The 9,552-nt window shown below is 41.5% G+C and overlaps 1 protein-coding gene across 1 annotated transcript in view; it reads left to right on the forward strand.

Moving 5' to 3' along the window:
• Positions 1–9,128, forward strand: part of ACER3 (alkaline ceramidase 3) — a 59,035-nt gene extending 49,907 nt beyond the window's left edge. The window contains exons 8-11 of the mRNA XM_074572322.1: positions 3,398–3,499; positions 6,189–6,293; positions 8,008–8,053; positions 8,288–9,128. Of these exons, the coding sequence (XP_074428423.1) occupies positions 3,398–3,499; positions 6,189–6,293; positions 8,008–8,053; positions 8,288–8,341 (307 nt within the window). The 3' untranslated portion in view covers positions 8,342–9,128. The remainder of the gene's footprint in view (positions 1–3,397; positions 3,500–6,188; positions 6,294–8,007; positions 8,054–8,287) is intronic.
• Positions 9,129–9,552: the final 424 nt, after the last annotated feature.

Consider the following 9,552-nt stretch of genomic DNA (forward strand, 5'->3'; position numbering starts at 1 on the left):
ATTTCTGAAGCATTTCATTGTCTCCTGTCACTATCAGTAGCACCACCGTCCTCCCTCCCAGGGTATCAGTCTTTGATTTCCTCCAGCAAAGTCTGTCTCTGAAGTTCCACCTACTTTTTCACTTCCATTTTAGAGGGTTGGAATGTATTTTCTTAATTAGCTAGATCACTTCATTGCAACATGGCACTGCAAAGACTTGTTTCCCTCTTTGGTTATATTATGGGACTATAGAGATGGGGAAGGACTCTTTATGAGGGAATGTAGCGATAGGACGAGGGGTAATGGTTTTAAGCTGAAAGAGGGGAGATTTAGTGGTGAGCCCCTGTCCCAGGTTGCCCAGAGAAGCTGTGGCTGCCCCATCCCTGGAGGGGTTCAAGGCCAGGTTGGACGGGGCTTGGAGCAACCTGGTCTGGTGGGAGGTGTCCCTGCCCAGGGCAGGGGCTTGGAACTGGATGATCTTTAAGGTCCCTTCCAACCCAAACCGTTCTCTGATTATTAAACCGGTTAGAAAGTTGGGATGGGAAGAGAAGTAGGTTTAAAATACTTCTAAATTTTAACTGAACTACTACTAATTTTAAATTAGTTCTGCTAGAGAAGCTGTGCCAACCTGAAGGTACCCTTTCTTTCCTCGAAAAGTCATCCCCAAGTACACTTTTGGATTTACTTCCTCTGCGTTGCTAGAATGTAATCTTGTCTTTCCATCGATAGTGCTAGCACTTGCCCAAGCCTGTTTCAACTTAAATACGAACACCGATTTCTGCTTATTTTGTTTCTTACTTCCTTAATATAAATTAGCTTCCTATCACTCATATTTCTTAGTACAGGCCTTGAAGCCGCTCTGAGCTTAGAGTGAAAATCTCAAAGAACAGCATGTTATTCCTTCGAGGCTGCTGCCTCCTCCTATCCTCATCATTTATTGCTGTTCCTGCCCGTTTCCCCCCACACTTTTCATCTCTTTCCTGGGTCTGCTTCCTTCCCAAGATTACAACTTGGCAAATCTTGTTCTCTTTTCACAAAGCATGCTCCCCATTAATAAGTGATGCCAGGCTCTCTCTCATTCCTTCACAAAACAACACCATTTATTCCCTGAACAGTCCTAGCTATAATTACCTAATTACCAGCACGTATAATACACCATTTAGTGCTCTTTCATTTTCTGGGCTTGCTTATGTCTCTAGAGCACTGAGTCGGGAATATTACAGTGTAGTTTCTGCCATGTACCGCATGGTGCTCTATGCATTTGTTAGACTAAACGAATAGTAATTTTGCTATTTGCTATTGGCAGTACACTTGTGAACATGTACAGCTTGTATCTTGCCTGGTGGAAGAAGCTTTACCTGTCGTGTTTTGCACGTTTTGGTTGCCAGTGCTTGCATCTCTAAAACATGCACTGTGTATAACGCAGTGGAGAAAAAGCAGCTCAGGAATGTCTTTTAACCCAGAACCTAAACTGTGTATTCGTAACACTTAAAAATAACCGTACAGTATTTCGTGGCAGCCTTTTAGGGTTGGAATTGGGGTTTGCTTTTGGACTTGTCTTATTAGCGGGAAAGGAGCAAATGCTACCACCTTCCATGTAGGAAGTTTACAATTCCATGGTCTAGCCTGAATGCAGATTGTGAGGGTAAATTTATTAATGACGCACTTTATTGCATCTGATTCCTCAGTGTGTTTCCCATATCCTAAAGAGGATTTTTTCTTTTTCTCCCAAAGTTAAATTTGCAAGACTGGGTCCGGTCTTATTCAACATAGTCATCAGTGACCTGGATGAGGGGACATAGCGTATCCTCAGCAAGTTTGCTGATGACAAAAAACTGGGAGGAGTGGGTGACACACCAGAAGGCTGTGCCACCATACAGCGAGACCTGGACAGGCTGGAGAGTCAGGTGGAGACAAACCTTATGAAATTCAACAAGGGCAAGTGTAGGGTCCTGGACCTAGGGAGGAATAACTCCATGCATCAGTACAGATTAGGGGCTGACCTGCTGGAAAGCAGCTCTGCAGAGAGGGACCTGTGAGTCCTGGTGGGCAACAAGTTGACCATGAACATTGGAACAGGCTGCCCAGGGAAGTGGTGGAATCACCATCCCTGAAGGTATTTAAAAGACAGGTGGATGTGGTGCTGAGGGACATGCATTAGTGGTGGTTTTGTCAGTGTTAGGTTAGTGGTTGGACTCAATGATCTTAAAGGTTCCTTCCAACCTAGACATAGATTTTATGAGCCAGCAATGCACCCTTGTGGCTAAGAAGGCCAATGGTCTCCTGGGGTGCATTGAAAGGAGCATGGCAAGCAGGTCGAGGGAGGTCATTCCCCCCCTCTATTGTACCCTGGTGAGGCCGCGTCTGGAGTACTGGGTCCACTTCTGGGCTCCCCAGTTCAAGAAAGACAAGGGACTACTGGAAAGAGTCTGGGGGACTGGAGCATCTCTCTGCTGAGGAAAGGCTGAGAGCCCTGGGGCTGTTCAGCCTGGAGAAGAGCAGACTGAGAGGGGATCTCATCAATGCTCAGCAATATTTAAATGGCGGGTGGCAAGAGGATGGGGCCAGACTCTTTTCAGTGGTGCCCAGTGACAGGACAAGGGGCAACGAGCATAAACTAGAACACAGGAAATTCCATCCAACATGAGGGAAACCTTCTTTACTTCGTGGGTGCCAGAGCACTGGAACGGGCTGCCCAGAGAGGTGGTGGAGTCTCCGTCTCTGGAGACATTCCAAACCCGCCTGGACGCGTTCCTGTGCAACCTGCTCTGGGTGACCGTGCTTTGGCAGGGGGTTGGACTAGATGATCTCCAAAGGTCCCTTCCAACACTGCTATTTTGTGATTCTGTGACATTTTTCCATCCCCAATAGAACTCAACGATAAAATACAACATGAAATTACTGTTTTCTAAAACGATTCATTTGGTTAGTTGTTGGTCCTGGTGGTCTGTGTTCACAAAAGACTTCAGTCATTTTAAAAGAGCTTATTTAAACAAGTCTCCTCGTATAGGGATATCATGTATTGGAAAAGAGCCTTTTCTTTTGCGAGAGTCCTCATTTGTAACATGGCTATTTTTAAACTGAAAGATTATACGTGGGACTGAAGAATTAGTACCTTGTTGCCAACTTCAGTTTTCCCACTTACTTGTTGCATTAGGAGAGGGCGCTATTTAGGGGAACGATTAGAAGTATAGAAATAAAACATTTAAAAGACTAGTCTCGGGGAATGTGAATTCAGGAGAGAGGGGAGGAGGTAAAATACAGTACTTAAATAGATGAGACTTGAAGTTGATGGTTTTTCCTTTGGAAAAAAAATATTAAAGCAGTTTATTTGTATGTAATAGTGTTTATATATGTTACATAAAAGCTGCCTTTAAAGAATCTTGAACTAAACTTTGCATTATCTCTGTCTCTCTAGGGTGTACCCATGGCTTAGAGGTCTAGGCTACACATCTTTAACTGTATTTTTAATGGGATTTTTTCTCTGGAATGTGGACAATATTTTTTGTGATAAACTGAGGTGAGTTCTTTCACTTTATCCGGGTAGCTCTTAATAGTCTTATAGCATAAAGCTTTTGGTTTTTCTGTGGTGTAGATTCAAGTCCATCTCCTGGTATGTCCAGTACGCTGCCTGCAAAACATTCACAAGAGTTTTACCCAGTTTGCTCATGACTAGACTCGGGACTCAACAGTTTTTTAACTTTTTTTAATATCCATGAATAGATTTTTTTTTTAAATAAGTGATATTTCTCTTTAATGTCAATTTAAATTGAGAGAAAGCAAAGTCACTGAAGTAATTTTGAGGATGTGCAGCTTACTAAAGCCTGCTGTTCACACTTGATTTCATCTGAATGAGTTTTTTATCCTCCTTTCTTTTGGTTTCTGCTCTTGCCATTTCCCAGGAAAATATCAAAAGCAATAGTTCTGCAGGGTAAAGAAATATTGCGATGTACCTGTCACCAACAAACAGCAGCTATTTGGGCATCTCAGAAAGAAGAGTAACTCTGTGAGCCAATATGCCGTGCTTGGCTGTCATTATTAGCCTGAAGTCTTCTGGCTTAGCACTTGCAGAGGAGACCAGGAAAGGCGTCCTCTCTGTTTAATGTGTTGCCAAATGGGGTAGAAAAGGCTTGCAGACAAAGCTTGTAGGAACCCACCATCTTGTCGTATGGCTAGATATCCTGTCCGTGTAAGAAAGACCACCACTCCAACAGGTTGTTCTCTTTATTGCCTGTTCCTCTGGAACTGGACGACTGCACCTTTCTTTCGCTTGGCTGTGATGCTTGTGTTCCGCCACAAGCTGGAGGAGATGGAGAGATGGATGCCAGCATCCAGAAAATCCATTCTTGACTCTTATGCTGCTGAATCTACGGTGTGCAGAATTGTCCTAGTAGCTTGCTTTGTCAGGGTCAGATCGTGGTGTGCTGTACAGAAGTCGAGCGTTTTCCATCTGTCCCTTTTGGCTCTGTAGTCCTTGCACTAAGTTAGGCCAATTAAAAGTTAACTCCAACAGAGTTTTCTTGAAACTTTATTAAAAAATATAGGTGTGCTGAATGTAATACATAGTGCCTCATCCCTAGAAACGCTTGATACAGATGGCATAGAAAAGCTGTTTGCCAACCCAAGCGGGTGGGTATACAGTGACTTTGCAAATATTGGCATCAGGATTCATTTTTGCAGCTGCGTCACATCACTGCTGAGATCATAACCCCTAATTCACTAAGCCGGCTGAGCTGCTGCGGGTCTGTGGGGCTTTTGAATTGTTCCTAGACTCAAAAGATCACACCAGCTGCTGAAGCCCTTTTTTTCCATCATCATTTCGCAAAGAGGAAAAAAAAAAAAGTTAGCATATTTCCTGTGATACTTGTTTGGTTATGGTGCTGGAAAAAAACCAAATACGCTTGTTTGCTAGTTTTAACGAGATGTCTGCAGGGCCTTCAATTTCTTCAGGTGGTATTATAACTTGAACCTTTGGAGAAAATATATTCCAGTTCCTTGTAGTTTTTTATTCTCTAAAGATCTAACTTGTGATTCATCCACCTACCTTTTTTTTTTTGTTGTTGTTGTTTTAATGTTCAAAAGTGTATTTTGGTTCCGTTTTTGTTTTTCCATATTTCATTAAATTTGGAGCTTATTTAAAATAAAATAAAAAAATAATAAATCTATAGCACTCGGCTTCCCTGGTTCCAGGCGCTTTTGAATTTGAGCTTTGAGATTTCCTGCCATCTAAAGGTTCAGAGGCTGTGCCGGGGTGACAGTCTGTGTGTTTCACTGTGTCGCTCCCAGACTGACTGAATCACAGCTCTCTGTTCGTATTTGTCACTGAGCAGCTCTGGAAACTAAGCAGTAGCTCAGGGATTAGCGGTTAGTCAGGGGGACTGAACGCTATAACATCAAGCAGTAAATAAGTATTACAGAAGCTGCAGATTTTTCTTCCTTAACACCTGCGATCTTTGTTTTCCCTTTTTTTGTTTTGACCGAATGGGAAATGAAAGTCAAAAAAAGAAGACAGGCAGATGGAAACATTTGCTCCACCATCAACCAAAACAAGCGTTATCTGCAGAAGCCTAGTGAGCAGGAGAAATCAGGGCAATGTGGTTCCGTCCCTTTCTTTATTTCCATCCCTTAGCGTCTTGCCAAGCAGCTCACCTACCAGACCTATGCAAAATAACAAAGCGTGTTGGTGGAGTATTTCGGACCCTCTACTTTTATTGTGTCCTCACTAGACACCCGTTTTGTCCCTGTTTTAGAGTACAACAGAGAAAGGCAAGCTAAGCTTCCATGGAGCTGGAGGATAGGCAGTGTGATCTCTAAACATAAAGTGGTGGTGTCTGATGGATCCCGTTTCCTCTCTCTGACCTTAAACTCAGCATTTCATCCTACGGACAGTTGTTCATTGAGTTTTGGGGAGGAGAATTGGAACTCATTTGGGATTGTGGGATGCCATAAATATATTACCTGAAATTTGAGTCCAGAAAGAACTGATCACTCATTGTATGAAGAAGTGTGTGCTTCCTTTAACTGTGCAAGAAAGCCAGTTTGCTAATATCTTTCTATACTCACCTCCTGAAAGCCTGACTACGTGAAGCCTCGCTCGTGAAGCACGTGCCCGAGATGGTGAAACAGTAATGTGGGATCTGACAGTCAAGCACTGCGATTTGAGATTGCATAGCTTGAAAAAAAAAAACATTTCATGGTGTTTCTTACAGAGCACTACGAGAGAAGATGCCTCCTGTTGTGGGGGCTGTGACACAGTTTCACGCATGGTGGCATATTCTTACAGGCCTGGGCTCTTACCTTCATATCCTGCTAAGGTAGGAAATGTTTTCTAAACTGGATGTCTTAGGAGTTTTCCCAGGCTCAGGTTTACTTCAAAATGTTTTATCAGCCAGAAGAGCAGGAAAATGACTTGTTACTAAGCTGGTGAGAGTTTTTCTTCCCTCTTTGCAACTGGTCTGAAAACTCTGTAATTTATATTTTTCAAAATGTAATCATTACTCCTTAAATAGTTATGGTTCTTCTGGACAATGCAATTCAGAAATGGGAACCCCCTGTAGCAGTTAAACGGCAAAACTATTTGACAGATTATTAATTTCAAAATCTAAACTATTCATACCTTTCCGTTCTTGAGCAGCAATCCTGAAGTACTTAAACATGGTTAATTTTAGAAGCATAACTAATCTTTTTGATAGGCACTGCCGCTCCTGAAAACTAGCAGGCATCATGCTATAGAGCAGGAGGGTGACAGCTGAAGTGGTTGGAGCAGAGATGTTCCAAGAAGTGCAGGATATTGGTTTTGGAAAGAGACAGACTTAAACCAGACCCTCAGTTTGCAAGTCTGCAGCCAGCAGATTTGTGTCTCTGTTTTTGCTCCATACCACCATCTAGTGGAATCAGGAACAAAAACAGAATTTAAGTTGGGATCTGAAGAATTTCTGTAGTTGGTTCATTATGTAATGAAATAAATGTTTTACCACGTAGTCATAAGAGAATGTCTGTTTAACAGACACATTCTATGTAGTTGAGAAAACTTGATTAAATATTACTTTTTTTCTACATCGAACATAATATTCTTCTTTTTTGTCAGATGTTGAAATAGCTAGTAAAAGGAAAATGCAAGGAAAATAAGCACATTTCCAGTAGCTATTCTGATAGCTTTTTTTAGATAAACATATATGCATATATGTACATATATATACACATGGATGTGTGTTTATATGTACCTGCATATATATGTGTGTATATAAAATATGTCGTGATATGTGGAAAACAGCTGTTCCCTTTTGGCTGACAGGTTGTCTTCTGCCCTAAACAGCTTGGGATAATCGTCTGAAGAAAATTCCTTACAGAAAGCAAGCTGATGCAGACAGTTTTTCCAGCATGCTGCACAGAGAAAAGAATTTGGGTTTGCGTCCTCTAACCCTTGGGGAATGTGCAGATGCCTGACTTATCTGTCCTACCCCAATCAACTACATGCTTTCCCTGCAGTAGTTTCCCTAGGATTTTCTCAGCCACACAGTGGCATCACCTGTGTCTGCTTAAAAAAGTGAGGTCACACATAGGAAAACAGCTACTGAGGGGAGAGGGTTGTATTAAGAACAGAAATGAGATACAGAATCAAGCTGTGCTGCTCCCCACCCCCCCTTTACATCCGCTAGTTTGTGATACACTGATTTACTTTCGTCCTTCCAAAATGACAGGCTCTAGTCCCAGTTTAGTCTTTTCCATAGGGAAGAGAGAACGTCCTTCTCCGAGTTTCTCTCTTTGCCCCCGCATAGGTGATGGTGTAGATTAGCAAACTAATCATGGTCTAGCACAGAGGGATTTACTGGAGCCTAATGTCTCCTACTTTGCGTAAATCTAGGCAGAATGGGTAGCTCTGCAATCACAGAAGCGATTCTTTTCTAGTTGGAAAATAAAACTGGGATTAGTACATCATTATTATTATTATTATTCTATGATTCTGTGATTATTTTATATGTTGTCTTACATGGGAAATTTTAAGCACGTTTTTCTCCTTTTCCTCAGTTTATACACAAGGACGCTTTTCCTGAAGCACAGGCCGAAGGTGAAGGTAAGCGAGCGATATTTTGTGTCTGTTAATGCACTGCAGCGTTGGGATATCTTGTGCTTTGAGCTTGCATTGGGGCTCACTGATTCTGCCTCTTAGGGTACTGTCTTTGATTTCTCCTCATATCCCAAGAAATGCGCTTGAAATCATGGTTAATGGTGTTTGGTTTCTGTTCCAAGCGGCATAATATTCCAGGAAATCTTTTCTTTTTTCCTATTTTTTTTTTCTTTTTAACAGTTTGTTTTTGGAATATGGCCTGTTCTTCTTGTGGAGCCGCCCAAAAAGCTTTGACGGAGACCTGGGACGTCCCCTGCGATCACTTTGCCTGGGTGAATAAAGCGATTCAACACTTAACTGTGGCTGAAGTGTCAAAATTCTGGATCAATTCAAGAACCATTGCTATAAAAGGACTTCTCTGTGTTACTAGGCCAGCTGGCCGGAACAGAACAAAGAGTTGGCACACTAGGGAAATAATGTTTAGTACAGCTTTATTCTAAGTTGTTAAAACAAAGTTTAAGACACAATATTTTTATGTATATATTGTATAGCTGATGATACTGAGCTAATATTTCGTGCTGGTCACAGAAAACTAACCATTTTGGAAGTGGATTGCATACGTTTTTCATTCAGTTGTTGTTCTTTCTGTGGTTTAAACTAATATTAGTAACTGAATGACAAAACCAGGCCATGGATGGCCAAGCTAAGCATTTGTGTGGCCTATAGTGAACTGAATGCTTAACCTGAACTACTTTAATCTTGCACTTTTATACAATTAATGAAGTATGTAATGGTTGATTTAGGGCTTTATCCTCTCTTGCTTTTCCACAGCCTCCTTTGCAATTTATACTTTAAGCAAAACGGTTGGGAAACCTGTGCCGTGTAGTTCATTTTGTACCATTTTCCCTTTAGTCCAACTGAGGTGCATCGTGGAGGATGTTCCAGGGTGTGACCAGCAGAAGACACTTAAGATGGTGAAGCATTATAGGCACTCTTGTTTGTGTGTGGAAACTGAATTCCTAATTTGTTTGACCTGGATCCATCAGACTGCAGAGTGACTGTATAAACACAAGAAACACTTTTTTTTTTGTTGTTTTTTTTTTTTTATAATTATTATTTACGTGCCTCCTTTTTCTATCCCTACTTTTTACTCCCCGTGTCGCATTCATGCTACAGATTGACAAACACCGTAGATGTGTGCTACTTCAGCTTGGAATTCATCTCTTTCCCTTATTTTATAAGTCTTAAATATTGGTCTGATTTTCAGAAGCATCTTCTTATTCAGAAATATTGAAGAAAGAGTAAAGAACAAGATTGATGCTGAGGATATAATTGGCAACACTTTGATTGTTTGCTCTTAATTTGTCCATTACGTTGTTACTCTGCGGAAAGTTGACCACCTTTTTAAAACCAAACTTTGGGGATTAAATGGGGGGGACAAACCCTCTGATTCCTGCAATTATCTACCCAGCTGATGAAAGTTAGTAAGTAAGCATAAAGAAAAC

Source organism: Larus michahellis, chromosome 1 (assembly GCF_964199755.1).
Source record: "Larus michahellis chromosome 1, bLarMic1.1, whole genome shotgun sequence".
NCBI lineage: Eukaryota > Metazoa > Chordata > Aves > Charadriiformes > Laridae > Larus > Larus michahellis.